The 21988-nt window shown below is 35.0% G+C and overlaps 1 protein-coding gene across 2 annotated transcripts in view; it reads right to left on the bottom strand.

Annotated features, from left to right (window-relative positions):
- LOC110456757 (probable helicase with zinc finger domain) overlaps window positions 1-21988 on the bottom strand; it is a 45536-nt gene that overhangs the window by 22038 nt on the left and 1510 nt on the right. The window contains exons 2-7 of one of the 2 annotated variants that reach the window (XM_021507701.1): window positions 11286-11426; window positions 3778-3814; window positions 3012-3133; window positions 2258-2320; window positions 1225-1867; window positions 155-332 (exon numbers count right to left, since the gene is read on the bottom strand). In XM_021507701.1, coding sequence (XP_021363376.1) covers window positions 155-332; window positions 1225-1867; window positions 2258-2320; window positions 3012-3133; window positions 3778-3814; window positions 11286-11393 — 1151 coding nt within the window. In that variant the 5' untranslated portion in view covers window positions 11394-11426. The other variant, XM_021507703.1, reaches the window with a different exon arrangement.

The raw sequence follows: 21988 nt of genomic DNA, 5'->3' as shown, positions 1-21988 counted from the left end.
TGACATTGAACGATCAAATAATGATTTTTTATAGAAATCAAAGAAACTGTCCAAAGGGCATGCAAGAAAGATCAACAAACTGAAAACAGTATTTCCTACTCTTGATAAAGCAGAGGACAAGTGCCAGTTCTTGACAAAGCTAAGTGATACAAACCTTTTACACAGAGAATAATCTTCAGCACCAAATCCTCGAGGTGGCTCCCTGTACTTCCAGTTCTGGTCATCGTCGGCTGTGATCTTTTTTCTGTGTAAGTCACTCTTACAGTGTGTGTCCAGTTCTTCTTGTTGGTCAAAACGGATGTTACAGAAGGTACAGACATGTTTCCGTTTATCTGTGAAAATTAAATAGACAGCTGGTCAGTCTTTTAAGGGTCACTATTGGTCAACAATGGAAGGCATTGACCAGCAACTGTAGTCTGATTGATTGGGGTTTTATATCTTCTCAATGAGTTGCACGACAACAAAGCACTGGTCAATTTTGGTCAGTACTGAATAGCTTTAGTCAGCACTGGAAAACAAAAATCAGTATCATTATTTATAGGTAAACATGAGTCAGTATTGTTTAGCATTGGTTTGTATTGTTAACTTCTTGTATCTTTATTGGTAAATATCATGATTTTCAGCACAGTTAACACCATGTTATAAAAATATTTATATATAGAACATAACTCCACTCAGCGCTTGCTTTAGACCTCCTGAAAGCATATTTTGACTCCTTAAAATGAGCCTCTACTCATGTCTATTTGAAACCTATATTGACCCAAACATTTACCAGAAAAAGTTCTTAAATTTCTTTAATGACTAAATTCAATGGAACAATTACCAAGAAGGACCTGAGAGTTCCTAGTTTCAATTCCATCAGGAGGTGACATCTTGTTGTCCCCCTGTATTTGCGAGGGTGGGGAGGGTACATGCCTGAGTCTACACTCTGTAGGTTGTAGGTTTGTGGGGTGATGCAAAAGTGATTATCAGATTGGGCTTGCATGATAGAGTTATGACTGTGCTTAGTTTCCATTCCCTCAAGAGAGTACATCTTGTTGACCCCCTGTATCTGTGAGGGTGGGGAAGGGTACATACCTGATTCTACAGTCTGCGGGCTGTAGGTTTGTGGGGTGATGACAGAGTGATTATCAGGTTGGGTCTGCGTGAGAGAGTTATGACTGTTCTCAGTTTCCATTCCCTTGTTGACCCCCTGTATCTGTGAGGGTGGGGAAGGGTACATACCTGATTCTACAGTCTGTGGGCTGTAGGTTTGTGGGGTGATGACAGAGTGATTATCAGGTTGGGTCTGCGTGAGAGAGTTATGACTGTTCTCAGTTTCCATTCCCTTGTTGACCCCCTGTATCTGTGAGGGTGGGGAAGGGTACATACCTGATTCTACAGTCTGTGGGCTGTAGGTTTGTGGGGTGATGACAGAGTGATTATCAGGTTGGGTCTGCGTGAGAGAGTTATGACTGTTCTCAGTTTCCATTCCCTTGTTGACCCCCTGTATCTGTGAGGGTGGGGAAGGGTACATACCTGATTCTACAGTCTGCGGGCTGTAGGTTTGTGGGGTGATGACAGAGTGATTATCAGGTTGGGTCTGCGTGAGAGAGTTATGACTGTTCTCAGTTTCCATTCCCTTGTTGACCCCCTGTATCTGTGAGGGTGGGGAAGGGTACATACCTGATTCTACAGTCTGCGGGCTGTAGGTTTGTGGGGTGATGACAGAGTGATTATCAGGTTGGGTCTGCGTGATAGAGTTATGACTGTTCTCAGTTTCCATTCCCTCAGGAGATGACCTTTTGTCGTCATCTTCTGTTTCCTCTTTCGTCTCATCAACCTCCTCTATTATGGATTCTGATTCCTCCTCTTCACTGTCCTCATCCTTCAGTAGAGATAATAACATTTAACTTCATGATAAACTGAATACAATTTTTTTTAAAGCATGGATTTTTTTTTTATAAAATATTGATGTTGTATCAAGTAGTATGAATTTAATTTGCCTAATTTGCTTGTCTGTATAAATTTCTTTTTATTAATTGACCGATGATATTTTCTGAACAAAAGGAAACATTCTTATTTTCAATCTGCAAGTAATTCATAAAGTAACAGGTAATCTAACATTGAGATTTCTGAGTTTCACTTTCTGTTGTATAATAAGGCACATTTTTCTTTTATAAAAAAGAATGCTGAAATACAGATTTTTCTTAATTATTTAAGTTTGACACAGTTTCCTAATATCTATGAAAAACAAAATCTGGTCAACCAAACATACCTGGTCATTTAATGCATGTATAACAATCTTCAGTCTCTTTAGTTCCTTCTGTGCTGTGAAGTTCTGTTTAATAAAGAAGAAAAAATACTCTGCACTTATTTATGACATTTTACCTTTGATAAACACCTAGGGAGATAAGTCTTTACTAGAGATTTCCCTTATTGTAAATTTACAGTTAAAACTTCCTGTCACTGTTAGCCTAGGTATAAAAAGACAAGTCTTTATCCTGCAGGGACAGACACAACTCTAGCTCAAAGTAGGTGTTAGATTTGGACAGAACAACTGGAACATTGACAGGTCAGCCAGGGCCCTGCAATGTGCCTTACCAAACCCCAAATGGTCTATTTTAGTAACAGTGACATCCATCTTAAAATCTTTTTAACCCTTTCAACCATAGGTAACTTGAATGGACTCTACCATGCATTCATTGGGATAAGTCCAGTATGGTCTATAGAGGTGAAAGGGTTAAACCCCTATTGTGCACATCTACACATCACAGTGTATCACCATGTCTAATTTATTTCAAAAAGATTAGTTACCGAAAGTAAAGCGTGGATGCACAGATAGATGGACACAGTGATTACCATAGGGTACCTGCATCTCTGATGCAGAGCCCTAATAAACTAGCATTTGTAGGCATTTCTATTGAGCTCTATTTGACACATATTAGATTATTTTTAGGCATGGGCTTATCGCTGGATAAATATGGTAATTATTGTATATTGGTAACTGTTAATGTTGTGTTAACACTTACCTTTGGATCTCTTAGTGACCACTTCTTTGCAATATTGTAAGCTTCTTCAAATCTTCCTTGGTGGCACAATATTTTGATTTTCTTTTCTTGTAGTTTTTCTTCATTTCTATATTCATTTAGGGCTAAAAGTACAAAAATATGATTATTTAAGAAGAATAGTAAATAAATCTGTATTTCTATCTTTAAGATCATATACAAAACAAGAGGCCCAAGGGTCTTAGCGGTCACCTGAGTTATATCATAGGTACTGGTAGCTTTATTTTATTGTTTAGATGTGATGCGGAAATCAGCATGTAAACTAAGTGAAATACAATACTTGTCATGTCATCAATGGATAAGAATTTGAAAATATTGGTAAATGTTCCCTTTGGGGCCCCGCCCTGGCCCCAGGGGTTGGGGTAGGAATCCCAATTTTACAATTTTGAAGCCTCATCTACCAAGGATGATTCTGACCAAGTTTGAAAAAAATCCATCCACTGGTTCTTGAGAAGAAGTTGAAAATGTAAAAGTTTACGCACGACGCACGACGGACGACGACGGACGAAAAGTGATTAGAATAGGTCACTTGAGCAAAGCTCAGGTGACCTAAAAACATAGGGAAAGCAAAATTAATAGAAAAGTACTGCACATAAAACATTTTCACTGGTGATATTTGTATCCAATACCTGGAGTTGGTGTTTGACAACTGTACAATATTTTCGAATAAAATCTAGCTGTTAAATTGATCAAATTAACATGCAGTGTCCAATGATTAAAATGTCCTTACCAGTGTCACATATGTCTAATGCTTCATGAAAGTTTCTCTGCAAAGAAAAGAAAATTTTGATAATTTAAGATACTCAATGATAGTCAATCCCTTGAAATCTGAAAAAAATATCATGGAACTAAATTCTCAACAAAAACATCCTGTTACATTAATGAGATAAATTCAGCTCAGCCAATTTTTTTTATAATTTTCTTTCTCATAAAAGCATTTATGTCAGGGGACTTCTCAAGTGCTATTGATTGATAAACCAAGGATTTATCCATTGTGTTGCCAATCAGGATATCATGTTTGAACTTGTCTGCAGCATTACTGAGAATAATTTCCAAATGTTTCAACTCCCTAAAAAAGTCCACAACCTTGATTTGTGACTTGTGTTTTTATACACACAGAAGAAATACCACATATTTAACAGGAAATAACATAAAAGCCTTGTTTTTACAGTAGAAAAGAGGTGGAACCATAAAATTATTGTAAAATGTGAGGTTCCTGAAAGCAGGGAAAAAAAGATGTTATTTAAACACAAATTGATCTATGAGTGCTTGGTTTGGTTTGTTTGTGCTTTACGTCCCGTTAACAGCTACGGTCATTTAAGAATTTGCCAGGTTATGGTGGTGAAGGAAAGACGGAGAGCCCGGAGAAAACCAGTGACCAGTACATGGCAACTGTCTCTTGTAGTCCTCGAACCAATGACCCAGTGGTGGAGGGCAAGTGATCATAGACAGTCAGATGCCTTTATTTTGCCTTAACCACTCGACCACCACGTCATCCCCCCCCTATGAGTGATTGTTGTAAATATTGTATGATGAAAGGTGTACCAGGAATAATAAATAAATGCTAGGTTTGTTTTGTATACCAACAGACTGGATACAGTAATTGATAAATTATTTAGTGAGTGAAAATTAAAGGACCAGTGTCTCTACTATAAACCGCTGAAATCAACTAACTAAGCCATAATGCACCAATGGAAGTCAGTCAAATCAGCAGTCAGAAAATATCGAGACTATTTCGTTCCAATAGCACTATATGTAATACTGCAGGCAGTCAGAAAGACAGGTAATATTTACACATTCCGCCCCTTAGTGATGAAGTGGATGAATCTCATTCCGAACTTTTCGAGGAAAGAGTCGACATATTTGTGAAATCAGCCCTGTTCACGGCTGCATGAACTTTTAAAATAATACAAAGACAAATATAAATTGATCCATAGCATAGCAATTTTGTTATATATCATCAGCCTGTGTCACATCCAATAGGAGACACAGAGGTAGTAAGCGAAAGCATGTATATACGGACATCACAGTATAACCAGCACTTTTATTGTCATGTATTCCGTCTTTGCGTATTGCAGAGTTATCTTCTCTTGTGAGCAGGGATTGATTGTTACGTCATTGGTTTGTGTGACAAAATTACGTCGTTTTCTCAAAAATTGATGACGTTACTCTCACAAACAAATGACATAACAATCAATACCTGCTCACAAGAGAAGATAACTCTGTAATATGCAAAGACGGAATAGTAAACTCACAATCAATACAGGTGTGAATGCCACTGTACCTTAATAAGTGGTTCTTTGTGAAGCCTATACAGCAGATATCTAGAATTTTAATATTGCAACCCACAAGTTTGAGAGTCCTGGCGTAAGTGGGGAAAACTCGTCCAAACATTTTGATATCAAATTTGTGATGAAGAATACATACGTCACTCCAAAGGAACTTTGACAATATGTTTCAAAACAAAACAAAGCAATTACAAAGAATATGTCACGTTCATCACTCTGCCACTTCACCAAAGAATCTCCCCAGCACATCTCTCACCTAGATACCTACATCCTACCCCTGTTGCTTATAATCTACACATTATCACCCACCTGTAATGCATCCATAGCTTTGACACCTGTCATCCATACAGGCCATGTTCTCCCCAATCATTATCAAACCACGGTTGCCGTGCTCGGTGTGTTGTTTCCATCAATAATTTATGGCCTATTGATTGGATCTACCGACAGATATATTATACTACAACTGTCTCCACGCCTCTGATTTATCCCCTCAACCGTTTGTTCAATTGTGTCGGATAGCATTGATATGTTCATCTGAAACTGTAGTCCACCCCCATTATTTTTTCAACAATATCATCATGATGAGAGTTTTCAAATCCATATCGCTGGTGCTTAAAGTCAATAGTTTGCTCAACATAATTATGTGGAATGTCTTGCAGGTCCATGACTTTTGAATAAGAAATTTCAGAAGTATTCTTTGTTGACTGTGCCCATATATTTTATGCAATATAAATCAATGTTCCTTTCAATTTCATTTTTGTTGTTGATATCATGCTTTCCTGTACTGAAACACAACTTATAATTCCACTTTTTCCAAAATAACATTCAGATTTTTCTTCTTATAATTCATATTCAATCTAATTTGTTTCATATCTTTCAACAGGTCTTACAGTCTATCATGTGTACATCATACATCCTATCTAATATGACTGTAATTTGTCCTGTACAGAGTATCTGATGTTAATTGACATGAATTGTTTAATGTCACAATTCTGTTTTGTATCATGTTTTTCTAAGGAACATATTTCTCCATCTGTATGTGCTTAAGTCTACTCGTTATGTTAGATAGACAAGTAAGAACTCTTCTTCTTAATTAACATCATAAGTTACTGTCTGGTGTCCTATCTATGGCAAAATTAACCAACACAAATTTCATTGTATAATCAATCATTTTGATTATCACAATCACAATTGCCTGTTGTGATTGAATCTATGACTATCAATTATTTTTGTACAAAATTGACCATCAATATATTGGTTCACCTATGGGCCACTATGTTATAGAAACAGTTTACAGATTTTGCATTAAAAACACAAAAGTAAAATCATTCTACATGCTCAAAATTAAAACATAAATACAATGTGTGTATATACCCCTAAAGACAAAATAAGTCTTTAAAATGACATATTTCGAGTTGTTCTTTCAGATTAAACCATTTGGATCTTAGAATATAGGAATAGTTTAGCAAATTCACTGGTTGAAATATACTACATTTAAGGGGCCAGAATCAGGAGTCTCCCACCTAAGATTACTGCTATAATGTGTACATTAACAGTGATACACTATATACCCACAATGCAAACTGATAACTGTACCAGTAAACTACTAGTATACTTATACTTATATACATTTAATTTGTGAATTAATGTTCCGTACTTTTTTGTTAAAACAATAGAGTTCATTATCACCAACTTTTTCAAGGCTTCCGGCCATCAAGTGATTACTTTCACGTCTGGGTTGAAACAATATGATATAATATAATCAATAATATAAGGAAATGTAATGAGTTATCATTGTTCTAGGTGTAACAACACAGAATACCTTTCTGTTTAGCTCTGATTTGAATAGTTAAACAAACATGTTCACTTTGCATAGTCTGTCAATGATATTTTGTGGAATGTATGCATACCGACTTGCCTCAATCTATTTGACTTTCACTGACATCTTAGTCAACAAACTTTGTTGAAATGAACTCAAGGACTTTAAGATCGTGTGTATAACTAATTGTTTACGCGATATATATCACATGAAATAAAAGTAGTAGGTAATAGTAGTAAAAGTGGCAGCACCTAAACCACGTGAATACAGAGTCCAAACTACAATGTACAAAGGGTTCCAGTAGTAAACATCAAATGTGGATACCGCAAAGGAAAAGTAATCCCTTAAATAAGCTTGAATTATAATAATACAGGTATAAGCGAATAGCTGGGTGGTGTTTTTTAAGCGAATGAGCGCGCGATCGAAGAATGAATAGTGTTTTAAGGTAGAGAGAATAACCACTTTTCTACTGTATTAGGTGTTAAAAAGTTATTTTCCGTTTAAAGCTACGCTATTCATACATATCATTATAAGTTGTTGGACTTTTTAGTCTGTCACCAAATATTTACAGAGGAAATAAACTATGTATGCGTAGTAATAGGTAAATACATATTCACTGTCATGAAGCATTGTATCTCATCACTTTTGACAGAGGGTTAAAAAGGTAAACGTCAAACTGCTGTTAGCATCTCCAGTTACAAAATAAATATGCACTAATGTACATCTGAATGTTACTAACATAAATTAAAATCCTTCCATAATAACGTCTTGTATCAAGCATAATCCTGCTGTTATTGATTCTTTCATTTTTTTTTAATATTTTTTTTCAATTTCAAATATTTTATTCCTCCAACACAAGTTATGATTTCAGGGAGATGCTTGGGTTTTGGAGGTCTTGGATAAGCCTCCCATATACTTTGGTATCTTTGCATGGGAAGGCTATCATACTAAAGATGTACCATATTTATCCTGCAATAAGCCCACGGGGCCAACAAATAATCTCTGACTGAAAGTAGGTGGATGGGCTTATTATAGGTCAATGAAAAAGCTTTTGTAGGTATTTCTTCCTAACTGCAATATATATTGGTGGGCTTATTGCTGGATAGATACAGTGCATTTCCTTTGCCGTTCCTTGATTATGTACCTACTGTGTAGCGCTATATTTAAGAAAAAATCAACATGTGTGCGTGCATTATGGCGGAATATATAACGAGGGTGAGAAAATGTTGGTAAAAAAAATTAACAAAGGCCGCTTCGGCCTGAGTTAATTATTTTTCCAACATTTTCGAAACCCAAGTTATATATTCCACCATAATGCACGCACACATGTTGATTATTTTTATTCTACCACGTCAAATGTAACTAATTGGAAAGTTTTTCTGTCTTATAAGGCAACATGACCTAGATAATTCGATATGCAAATTAGACACTGTTCTTTTGCGCGTGCAAGATTTATCACGTTATCGTGTTGCCTCGTTTCAACTTGATCAATGTTGTGCCAACATTTCTCAGTGCGTAGGGTTTGGATTCCCGGATTGCGTTTACTTCTAAACCATCATCATCGTACCGTTATCAAGCGGATTTTCTTGGAAGTGCCAGTGATACAACATCAGACGATAGGCCTGACATGAGTTTGCAAATTTAGTTGGTTGCCATGACGTGATGGAAAGTCGCTGACCAGCTGATCATGATGCGATCTTCACCTTCACCGAATTCACCGGACAGCTGTGTTTTGCAACCACTGTTCAGACCAATGCTACTTTTTGCAACAATATTCTTCACACACGGTATGTACACTGTAGGCGAATGCTCGACATCACTTTGATTTTTTGAAAGCAGACAACGTTTTGCAGACCAGAAACAACTGAACACGTGTGACGTCAGATACGATGTTTATTTCAATCAATCAAACATTGGCACGCTATCGACATCGTTCGTCAAAACATGAAATCAACGCTTGACAGTACATACACACACTGCACACATGGTGAAATGTACGGCACTACCCAGTGAAGTAAAAACAGAAGTAATTAATAATTTACCATTTTGTCTTCAGACCTGTACATTTTAAATGTCAATAATTAATAAACCATTTTCACTGCACGGACCCACATACTTTAGGTCTATAGATCCGTGTAATCTTTTGAATGGCAGGCCTGTCAAGTATTTTGATCCCGCCTGACAGTTATGCTATTTTTGTTAATTCATGATAAAATACGGGGAGGTTGTTGGAACAGCATGCGTGCACACTATTTCACGTGCATTGGTTATTGTCATTGGTTATTGGCACGCGCATGGTATATCGCTCAATAATGCACTCTTTTTAACCAATGTAAACCGTCGTTACATCACAGACGTGGTAGAATGCATTTTAAGTGATTTTCGTTTCATTTCTTAAATTTTTTCATTGATGTATTCATGCTCTAAACCTCGATATCCTGAATGTATATTTCAAGTCACATCCTTGTTTATCATATAATGTTACTGACAGTATAAAAACCACAAATCTCAAATGAGCTAATTTCTGAGTAAAAATATATAAAATAAATAGGGACACGTTCAGCTTTCAGTGTGGCATTATCAAGTATCTTACACGTGTGTGTTAAATCATGTATCTAAAGTATCAAAATGATGTTTACGACCAAAATCTTTATTATTAGTTATGACAGTCAGCTGGGCTAGGAAAGCAATTGTTTCATCCGCCCCCAGCCTTCCTCTGTCGTGTCTTATATCTGGTAGAATTAATTGGTAATACAATCCGTGCTTATAGTCAGCCTGTGCTGTGATGTTAACTTATAATCTGGCTGCTTTACTGATAAAAATAGCATTCCTTGGATGTGAATACTATTAGCAAAAATTGAGTACAGATACTACGCACAGAGGACATTCATTTTGTAGAAATTGTTTCACATCGATAGAACAATTCCTGACTTTGATAATCCAGAAAATCATTAATTACTAACGAAGAAATAACAAGACAAAGTATTAATAATCCATGTTCTCCCACCTCCAGGCAAACTTTTGTATCAAAATCAACAAAGGGTAATAACTCTATATATAGCGGTGCAGGACACAATATTTTCAGGATGCAACTCTCTGCCATCCACGAAGTACATGTACTCACAAAAAAAATTGGCAATTGCAAGTGACAAGAGTACTTGAAATATGCCCCAAACACAGTGATGCACTGTGGACAAGGTCCATATCTCTGTATGTAGTTGGACACTAGACCAGATTTCAAAATTGGCATTTGTATGTGAAAGAACTTTTTAAAATGACACATGGATGGACAAATGGACACTTTCCCCTCCAGTTGTACGAGAGATCGACTTATAAGGAGTAACCATTTTAGCTGTAATCTTCATTTTGTTTTACTTGCACTAAGGCATGTTTTATGTGAATATTCTTATAATGAATTTAAGTCCTTGATAAGGAATGTTTCATGACTATCCAAATCCCTTCCTTATCACAGCAAACAAATTCCGTAAGTCTCCTGGGGTTTGTTATCATATCAGCATATTTTACACTGTAGTTTTAATTAATCCACACTCTTGATATTCCAGAAACTACCTAGAACTCCCAATGACAATTCAAACAGGAAATTCCATAATTTATACATTAGTTTTCTGCAATTAGCGTATCTGCTTCTAAAAAGCAACAAATATTTTCTTACCACAAAAAATATGGTAAATTTGTGACACCTGATAACCTGGAAAAGAGCATTGTAGCATGATGAAGACCTGAAAATGTGATCTTTCCTATCTTCTTCCTTCGGAAATTTTGTTACAACATATTTATTGAAACAATATCATGTCACCAATGTTATAGTAATGTACCTCTGGATCGACAGTTCCCTGTTGTCTATATATCTCCTGATAGGTTCAGACAATGGTTACTTGCACTTCACTTAACCATGTAAGCAGTAATTGTGAAGGCAAAAGTAAAGGATGTACAGTAAAATTTTACATGTGCTCCTTACTTCATTTGCAAGTGTCACCAAAATATATCTCTTTTGATATTTTCAAACCCTTTAAGGCTTTAGCATGACGCAATTTCAGTTTTACTGCATTGTGAATCCAACATTTTATAAGTGTGGTACGATATATACTGTACTTGTGCTGTGAACTGTACCTGTTTGAGAAGGGAGGTAATCCTGGTCAGATAATCCTGGAGATCTGTTACTGGTGATGTGCCCGTCTCTTTGGACATGTGGTCATCTTTTAGCGCCCCCTTATCCATGCCCCATCACTCTCATACATACATTGGGGTCTTCTGAAAGTGAAAATGAAAGTAACAGATTATGACACATCAGAATGCTGTATATACCATATTTTTTGTAATAGGCCCCTCCTCTAATTAACCTGCATTCCTCCTATTACATGAACATCACCCTCTGTTCATTGATAATTAATATATGGATGTTCAAATTAACCAATGTATACAATGCAACAGCTGTACATGGTACAACGACTTCAATGTTAGTTGTTACATGCCTATGAATACTTCAGTTTAACTTTTAACAATTTAATGCAATTTTTCCACTGTACTCCTGTAGGATATATACTGAAATATTTTGGTATTCATGAATAAAACTCAAAAGTGCACGTGAAACAAATTTCAACATAATTTCCCATTGTATCATGAGCTTGGGGGATACAATATATATAGCTATAAGGAAGTTATCCACAGATGTAAAATCCTACATGTATACAAACCAGTGTATTATATAATACTATCTGTCAGAGTACAATTGTATTTGACACTTATAAAACAGGAAAGTGCTGCACATGTGGTATGAGGTTATAGGTTCCTCATGTAATACCCTCTTTTTTTCAAGTAATATTTTATTTTTTTTCAAAATTTTCTTTATAAAATGTAACAAAAATGTCCACAACGACAGATCATGTCTAGAACATCCCCTTGAAATATAGATTTTTTTCCTATATAACACAAAAGTCCCATGAGGATCCCAGTACCAGTGCACTTCCTTTTTTTCCTATATATAGTAACCTCTGCATCCCCCAACTTCCATTTGAATACAACTGTAGCACATTTTGCCTTGTACACTTCCGTTGTCCATGTAGCTTAATCGGTTTCAGCTATGGTATAGCAATCTGAAGTCCAGCGTTCCAATCCCGCTCTAGCCCCACAGAATTGTTCACACTCGTAAAACGTTTGTTGAATATATATTTTGTATATTTCATCTCCATTATCTTTCCTTAAACTTTTCTTTTCAAAAATGATTTATCAATGCTATAGTCATACTGGAAAAATAAGTTTTGAATGCATAGTTTTATATTTTGGCAGTTGTATGGAGATCCTAAACCGGTATGTCGATGTATTGAAAGATAAGCCCATGCCTGGTAATAAGCCCACCCATTTCATTATCCTTACAGAACTCCTGGTCTTATATTCTCCTTGTACCTTTTTAGGGTCTCCATATATTTTTTATTTTTTTTTACTCTTGTTAATCAATTTTGATTTAATCAGAGGATAAATAAAATACATACTTCTTTAATAGAATAAATTAGTAATATCATTCTGGTAAAATTGTCATGGTATATATTTATCCTGCGAAGATTATAAGAATATATATAGACTTTATTGCAATAATTAATATCATAAAGCGTGCTAAATTGTACATTTTATCAATGATAAGCCCATGGCCAGTACAAGCCACAAGCCCATACATTTAATATGCCTGTTTATTTTTGTCTTTCTAAGGACTTCGTCAGTGCAAATAAGCTAAAAGGATTCCTAAAAAAATATGAAGGTTCATTCAGAAACACAGCTAAATGTCAAAAACTTCTAATTTGATACTTTTGTCCTTTGCCTCCTCTGCAACATCATGTTTGTCGGAAAAAATCAATATTATTATCATTGCTCAACAGCAATTCTTATCGATATAGTCACACAATTCTTAGTAGAGTTTATACAGTGTAAGCCTACTTTATAGCAACAGTCTGGTCACAGGGTCGTTCACGTCAAATATGCCTAAATGTGACATCGTTCTTGTGTTGTCATTATCGGAAGATAAAATATAATTACAACTAAAACAACACATAGACCACAGATATTAAGTATAGAAATTTTTGACATAGTCCCTCATCATATAAACAAGTCCTTTGCTTCAAACTGAAGGCAACAACAATACCATACTTAAATCTGAATAACAAAGTTCCTTACGTAGATTGTGAAGTCATTGAGTGCTGTGTCATGATTGGTTGTTAACACAAGCCCGAGAGCCTATTATACTACAGCTATAGATCTATACAACTTATACTAGCTAGGACTCCAGGTTGTTCAGGCACTTACAAGCTTCATTAATAACATTATGTCATTTTATAAAATTTTGAAAGTTAGATTGTGAAACTTTGTTTTGAGTTTTATTTTCCTTGTCTTTAGTATGGGTTTGTAATCATTTTTAATCTGTATTGTTATGCAATGAAAGTCGTTAGATTTAAATATTTTGAAGATATGAGATGACATTTGTCCCAAGGCCTCAAGCTGTGAGCTGATCAAAATTAAAAAAAAAAAATATGAATGACTTCTTGTGCATGAATACATTCGTACGTACACATTTACCAACACTGAACGATACACATGGTAATTATGAAAACTATGTCTTCACCTTTGTGAAGATTAACTGAGCCGAAACTGATTATTTACAAGGAGTGTCGTACATACCACACTAAAAGTAATACAGGCCAAAAGTAGTGTCTATTTTTCAGTGGTAACACATCCCAATTAACTCGAGCATATCATTTCTGGTGTCAAATTTCTCTATTATAACTATTTTGGATCAGTAAACAACTAAAGATATGTATATGACTGAACGTTTGGGTCTCCAAAAACGGTTATTTCCCCAAAATAGGCATCACTTCAGGAAATGTACATAGATGAGATCCTGTAAAACTTCCTGTCAATAACTCTATCTTAATGTTAGCAAGTCCATGACACACCATAGTTCTGTGTCTTCGGGACCAATCCCTGTTAATTAGTACTAAGTGTATACATGTCTAGATAATTAACACAGATTTGCTCATATTTAAACACAAACTCACTTGAAATGTGTTCTATTCAAAACTTTCACTTTTCCCACCATTTCACCCTATTTTAGCCATCAGCTGGTCTTTTATAATTAGGATAATGTTTTGCCCATGCATTCAGCTATGAAAATCTGTATTTATGATCATTTACTTAATATTTGATTTACCATCAGAACTGTGAGGAGTCCTGGGGTTGAAACCAAACCTTACCCTACCAGATCACCTTGTCCTCTTTGATCACACACTTCGCATGGAACACACTCATTGTGAATTTGATACATGCAAATTTCTTTTCAATTGAACTTTTTCATTTCACTTAATTTCCTTTTTAATACAACCAGTATTAACATTACTCATTAGCCATTTTAACAGGAAATTGTGATTCCACCCAAACCAGAAAAGTCCCATACATGCAATCTTTAACCCAGTCAACAATGGAATGTGCTGCAATCAGGTATTACATGAATCAAGGATATGAAATTACGGGTACACCCATGATATATCTCATAAATGCCATAGAATAACCTGTGCACATTTTTTCCACTAGGTGGTTTCATAAAAGAATAACTGATTGAAAGTATACATGCTATAAAATATATACATGCTGTAGGTAGGAATAGGGGAATTGTCCATCCTCCCACCCCAGCCCCGCTAACGTTTCGGAAATCTACCTTTGTATTATTACAAATGCCCCTTCTTCCGACACTGAGCAAACCTGGTGAAAACACTGCATATGATGAAATAGAATAGCCAGCTCAAAGTTAAGAAATAGCATGTTGCAGATTGTTATTACTGACTACCAGCTTTGAGTTTTAATGGGAACACTGATGCACTTGTCATCAGGCAGCTCAGTCAGACTATCTCTGGAAACTGGTGACAAGTCACAATTTTCTTGTTTTACCGACTTTATGTGCATGAAATTGGTCTAAATTCATAAATGTGATATTATATAAATATGACATTCATTAGCAGGTGACAGTGAATATTTTCAACCCGAGAAAAACATTGACACCCGAGGCGAAGCGGAGGGTGACAATGGGTTTTTGAGGGTTGACAATATTCACTGTCACCTGCTAATGAATGTCATATCTATTTTGTTACACCAAAAGTCAATGTAGCTCAGAAACGGCAGCAAACCTCGACAATGCCATCTTGTTTGTTGATAGTCTGCTGTTTACAATCGCTATCGCACCGGCGCTTGATGAAATTGGCTATTGCCGTCAAACGTTCTTGTGACCATCACGGTGGCGAAACGAAGCGGTGCACGCACATTTTTTGCGCATGTGATATTTTTCACTGTCTCATGGCAATATCACCGCGCCCCTTTAAACCAATGTATTTTCGGAGGGTGACAGAGATTTTTGTTTAATTTTCTCCCAACCAATCAAACAATCTGTACATGTTTTAATTAAACTGTCAAAGCCACTGTCGCCAGATTCTGACACTGCAACCTAATAGGCAACATTTTGAGAGCTGGATTTCAGCTAGATTGTATATAGGAATAGGTAAATGCTGATGCGCTTAACCTTAAGTACTTTTATAAGAACACTATAGTCTATATGAAACTGAAGGTGTCTTGGTTTAACTCATTCACACCTGAAGAAACATTTGAACCCTTCCAATTCAAAGGATGGAATAGTTTATTATGAAATTTCAGGGGTGAATGCATGAGTTAAGGAAGGAGGGATGTTTGCAGATTTTCAGAGACAGGATGTTTTAAACTGTTGCATACAGATAGAAAGCCGAGATGGAACCAGTTTTGGGGAGATTTTTCTCAATATTCTCAATAGATAGATAAGACACTCCGCAGGTCTTCTAATTGGAAATTTATCAAATTTATGTGATCTTTGGGGTATTATAAACCACTTAATATTAATCCTACAGGCTTTTTTAAGTTTTTACATTTACTGTGACAATCTATTTGATCATGAGCATTTGGCCTCTGAAAGAAATTCGATTTGAATTAGTAACTGTTCCTCTTGAACCTGATACAAGTGCAGGCTGGGGGTGTACTAAATGTGTATTGCCGACAGGTGCAAGACTTTTTTTTTCTTCTGACTTTGGCCTACTATTTGAAGTTAGTGCAAAGCAATGGGAAAGGTAACTTTCTGAGGAATCAAGATGTAAAACCTATTTCAACCTTTACCAAAGCAAGAATTTTGTCTTAGGATGTGGCATATTTTCCATGCAATAACAGCTTTATGACCACACTTGGTCATTTTTTTTCTCTCTACAATTACAGTAGTAACACTGAAAAATCTTGAAGATTTCTTTTGTTTCTAATATTTTTTCCGAAGTTGTTAAAACGTAGATTTCTATCAAAATGTTGATATATATTTATGGCAAAACTGTGGGGGGATACAAACACCTTCCTCCTGGATCTGCTAATGTCAAATCAGTAAAATTCCTATGCTCCCGGGAATATGCATACTCTGGGCATTTCAGGGGAGATAATTCAATGTAGTACCCAGAGGGCTTGTATAGTTCACCTGATTCTTTTGTTATAAGAAACTGACATCTAGGTAACTTAAGACCAAATTTGGTAACTAGAACACAAGACATTTTAACATCTCTTAAAACGGTTCTGAAGATATTGTTGTTTGAAATTTGAAATTTTTATTTTGAAGCTTTTTTTTTAAACATATATGACCCCTGTGACCTTGAAAGAAAGTCAAGGTCATTTTTATGAGGAAACTTTATAGCACTTCATCCCAGGTACCTACTGGCCAAATATCATGACACTAGGTCCTCCAGTTCTTCAGAAGAAGTCATTCAAAAGAAAAGGTTGACGGACGGACGCCGGACAACGGTCGCCACAGCATGTGAAGGGCCATGTGAGCTAAAATGTATTATTACTATCAACCAGATACATTTTTGGTTGTAGAACAATCTCTCCTGACATAACGCAATCATTGCATCAGAAATGATGTACCCTGTAAACAATACTGATTTCATTTTAGATGGTGAGTAGCACACTATCATTTTATCAAACCGAATGCATACACATCTACGTATACTATTTAGGATAATCACCAAATGTTATAATATGCATGGCAGTTTTCTGGCAGAGAAACGTAATGAATAATTAACATTTTAAAGCACATATATTTTTGCTTATCATATGAACACATCTACATACAGAGTGTTGTAATGATGACAGAACATTTATAATCAATATTGATTATATAAATAGTTCAAAATCAGCTGCATCTCAAGGACATTTGCAGTGTAACTCATAGAGAAACCAAGGACAATATTCACTTAATGACTATCTCAACTATGTGTCAACTTAGTAAATAGCTTACCAACTCAGTATTCACTCAATTTCTATCTCAACTACGTGTCAACTTAATAACTATCTTACAAACTCAATATTCACTCAATACTCAATGAGTATCTCAACTATGTGTCTACTTAATAACTATCTTACAAACTCAGTATTCACTCAATTTCTATCTCAACTAAGTGTCAACTTAATAACTATCTTACAAACTCAATATTTCCTCAATTTCTATCTCAACTACATGTCAACTAATAACTATCTTACAAACTCAATATTCACTCAATACTCAATGAGTATCTCAACTATGTGTCTACTTAATAACTATCTTACAAACTCAGTATTCACTCAATTTCTATCTCAACTACGTGTCAACTTAATAACTATCTTACAAACTCAATATTTACTCAATTTCTATCTCAACTACATGTCAACTTAATAACTATATTACAAACTCAGTATTTACTCAATACTTATCTCAACTATGTGTCAACTTTTAAAATAACTATCTTACAAACTCAATATTCACTCAATTATCAATGACTACAAAAATGTATCTCAACTATGTCTTAACTTAATAACTAATTTACAAACTCAGTATTCACTCAATTTCTATCTCAACTACGACTTATTTTAATAACTATCTTATAAACTCAATATTCACTCATTGACTATCTCAACTATGTGTCAACTTATTTTAATAACTATCTTACAAACTCAGTATATTTACTCATGATCAATGAACATCTCAACTCTGTGTCCACTTCATTATGTTCTTACCAACTCAGTATTCACTCAATTTCTATACAATGTGTCCACTCAATTTCTATCTTAATTCTGTGTCAACTGAATTTCTACCTTAACATCTCAACTCAACATTCATTAGATTTCTTCCTTAACTGTGTGGATATGTGTGCCAATGGTAGGCAGTCATTGAGACTAAGCAACTATTGAGTGCAGATTATTAGCTGTAGTGAGTATATGAACTTATCGTATACTTACATTATTGTTAATCATGTCAAAATAGCAGTTTGCGCTAACTTTAGGGAGCTAAATTATGATTACACCTTATTTTGAGCAGTGAATGTATTTTATTCCTCTACTAGCTATAGCCCAGTACCAAATTATGATTCATAAATTAATAAATTACCAGGTAGTTATAAAAAGTTTAAAGCTATCATTTTCTCCAAAAATGTTATTGCATTAAAAGTATGTTCTTAAAACTAAAAGGATATTGAGTAGATATTGGTAAGCAACAGATACACCTGGGCCCGGTTGTTCAAAACTATCGTTAAGCTAAGGCAAATTTGGCTAATCAGTAGCTGGGATTCAATCCCTGAAGTAATGTAGCATGGACATTTCAGAAAATTATTTTTTCTGCTACCAACATAGCTTCACTCCCAAGGTTGAGTAAAAAATAGTCTGGAATGGGTACTACAGTGTCAGCTGTGCAATAATAAAATTAAAGACAGGTGGCACTGTCTAAAAAATATAATGTAATTGGAAGCAATTCCAATGCAAAACAGAACATGTACAATAAAACACCTCTAGCACTCTTCCGCGCATTCACATATGCTCAGGTATTAGCCAGGTGGCTTAGGACCAGTACCTGGTAGTTAGTGCCTGATAAGGCAACCCAAGTAAGGTCCTTATATTGTATGGATGTACAATATCGATATATGTATTGTAAAGTGTCTCAGAGTTGCTGATTCTTGCTATAGTATATATAGGTGTTATAACAAATGTCATGAAATATATTAATAACACAGGCTTTTCAGTAACTTCCATTTGAACAGACCAAATGACATTTTTAACCCGCCAAGTTAAGACAGTAATTAAGTGGATACAAATCAAGATCCATGTAGTGTCAAACAACTTCAGTGGCCTCTGAGCTGTGCATTATTATATTGAGTACCGTAAAGTACTGCAAAAACACAAACAATTTGCTGTCTTATAAGAATTGAATTTTAATACACAAACCCTTAGCAAACAAAATGATATTTAACTTCTACCAGTAAAAAGTTTTTATGTAACCTTATAAAAAAGGATGAAAGTATTGTAACACATGTAATAAAGCAGGATTAAAGTGAGTGAAGTAAAGAGGAAATGCCTTAAATACTGCTTTCCTCTTGCTACTATTTTCTTCCTTATATATGTGCTATATTTATTTTAAGTATGAAGTACTAGTTCTGTCCACATATATGTTATATACACTGTTCACAATCTTAGTGAAATAACTTCACTCCTCAATGCTATCTCAAATGATACTTTTAAAGTCAACATGGAAATTTTAGAATTTCCTAGTCATAATGATTTAAAATCTAGCTGATGATACTGATATACAAAAGACAAAAATGTTTCTGCTACCAAGGATTTTAACATTCATATAGAGTCCCGAACTGTAACAAATATATAATATATGTACGTAGTACAGTATTATATCTCAGAGCAGATTAGCTGACAAAGAAAAATCTTTATTTGGTTGCAAATAAAAAGTAAAGCTTCATAAAGTTCCCAAAGATTGGTTTCTCCTGCTTTTCAGTAGTAAGTTAAAGTTGTTGTCAATTCATTATCTTTCAAACAAACGCTTGTCAAATGGCTGCACTAATGGAATCTATGAATAACTATTATTATATAACTAAATAGAAGGTAAACTTTCTGCATGGGCATCTTTCAAGCAATATCTCCAAATACAAATTTTAGTTTTCTTACAAAGCAGTATTTAGGATATATATTCTACATTGATATACCTATCAAATACATATAGCTTCAAATGAAAGCATCCAATACAAGTACAGAGCTTAATCAAGATAGAGTTCATAATGAATTCATCATTTATTTTTCATTTTTTGGATTTTGTACATTATATGTTTGTTTTATGTTAAACAGATCTAGTGCTGTTTATCTATTTTATCAATCCATATAATGAATGTTCGTCACGAGAAGCAGTTGTCTGTCGTTGTACATAGTTGTGTGTCTGTACCTGACATGGGAATCGTGTTAACCACCTGTATAAGGTGTTTGGAGCTTGCAATATGTATAATATATATAGAGAATAATACATGCCTTTTTTCCATATCACACCCAGTATCAACCCGAGACTGCAATATCAGCCCAAGGGCTGATACAGGTTTTGGGGTGTGATGCGGAGGGGCTGATACAGGTTTTGGGGTGTGATACGGCGAGGGCTGATATGGGTTAGAGAAAATGTGTTGTATCACATATATACAAAAAAACGTATTTATTAGTAAGTATGTAATGAATATATTTATCACATAATGTACTTTGTTATAAATCAAGTGAATATACCCACATTTTTGATTGTTTCAATTATGACCTCACACCTAGGACAAGTACATGACGTCACAGACTTACGCCCTGGATTCCAAATGGTGGCTCTTTACATTTCTAGGTTGCATGGAAATTGTTATTTTACAAGAGGAAATGCAACAAATCTTGATTATGTGATAAAAAGGATCTTACACTCGTTTTCATTTCATATGGAATTTATGAAACTTGTCATGATTTTTTCATTTTAGCTAGCCAGAGGCTCGCTAAATTGAACAAATCTTAGACTCCTTTCATAAATCTCGTATGAAATGGAAACTCATGTAATTTCATATATATATATATATTTGGTAACATTTGAGAGTTAACCATCTCATTCTTGTCTTGTCCAGTGGTCTTTTTTTATATGAATGATTCAGTTTATAATATAAACACCAGGTGCATGCTAACTAGTGCTTCATTATGTCTGAAAGTTACTACACCCAATGCACTTTACACCTGGAAAATACAGTACATGTATCATGTAGGTGTTACATTCACCTTCGATTCTTATCAAGGTACGAAAGTTTTATTACAGGTAGGCAGTGTTCCAGGTAGAGATAAATATTACTGCAGATTTCTTGTACAGGTAACTCAGGACTTACCTTCATATGCATAATGCACGTAAAAAAAACACTTGTTCAGGAAAAAGGTTGACATTGGTACCTTCTTTTATATAACTCCTATGACAGAAACTAAGATGCAAATGGGTAATTCAGGCAATTTCAGTGAACTCAATAATGAATTGCCCACTGAAACAGGTACGTCTAAAGATTTTACAATTCTTTAAATCAGTGTGAATTTCTACAATGAACACTTTTAATCTATGTTAAATGAAATTAATATGATTGCCATCAACAATATAAAAGTACATTTTATATGTTTTTTTGGATCTGACTCAACCTTCTTTGAAATACATGTTTAAGGTGACAGTACCAAAATCGGATCACCAAACCATCATTTTATTAAATCATTGAAATATCTGAGGAGGAATTATATTAATTTATGATTGTATCAAAAATAGAATATCAATGGGTGTTCTCACAAACACAATTAGCACCCGGGGCTCACTTGAGATATTTATAGAATACTCTGAAGTCACCAATCAGTGTCTCCTGATTTTGCGAATGTCGGGACCCAAATCGGATCACGGCTTGAATTTTGCAGTATCGTACGTT

The sequence above is a fragment of the Mizuhopecten yessoensis genome, unplaced genomic scaffold (assembly GCF_002113885.1).
Source record: "Mizuhopecten yessoensis strain PY_sf001 unplaced genomic scaffold, ASM211388v2 scaffold8841, whole genome shotgun sequence".
NCBI lineage: Eukaryota > Metazoa > Mollusca > Bivalvia > Pectinida > Pectinidae > Mizuhopecten > Mizuhopecten yessoensis.
The sequence above is the reverse complement of the archived record's forward strand: the minus strand, read 5'-3'. Positions and strand labels throughout refer to the sequence as shown.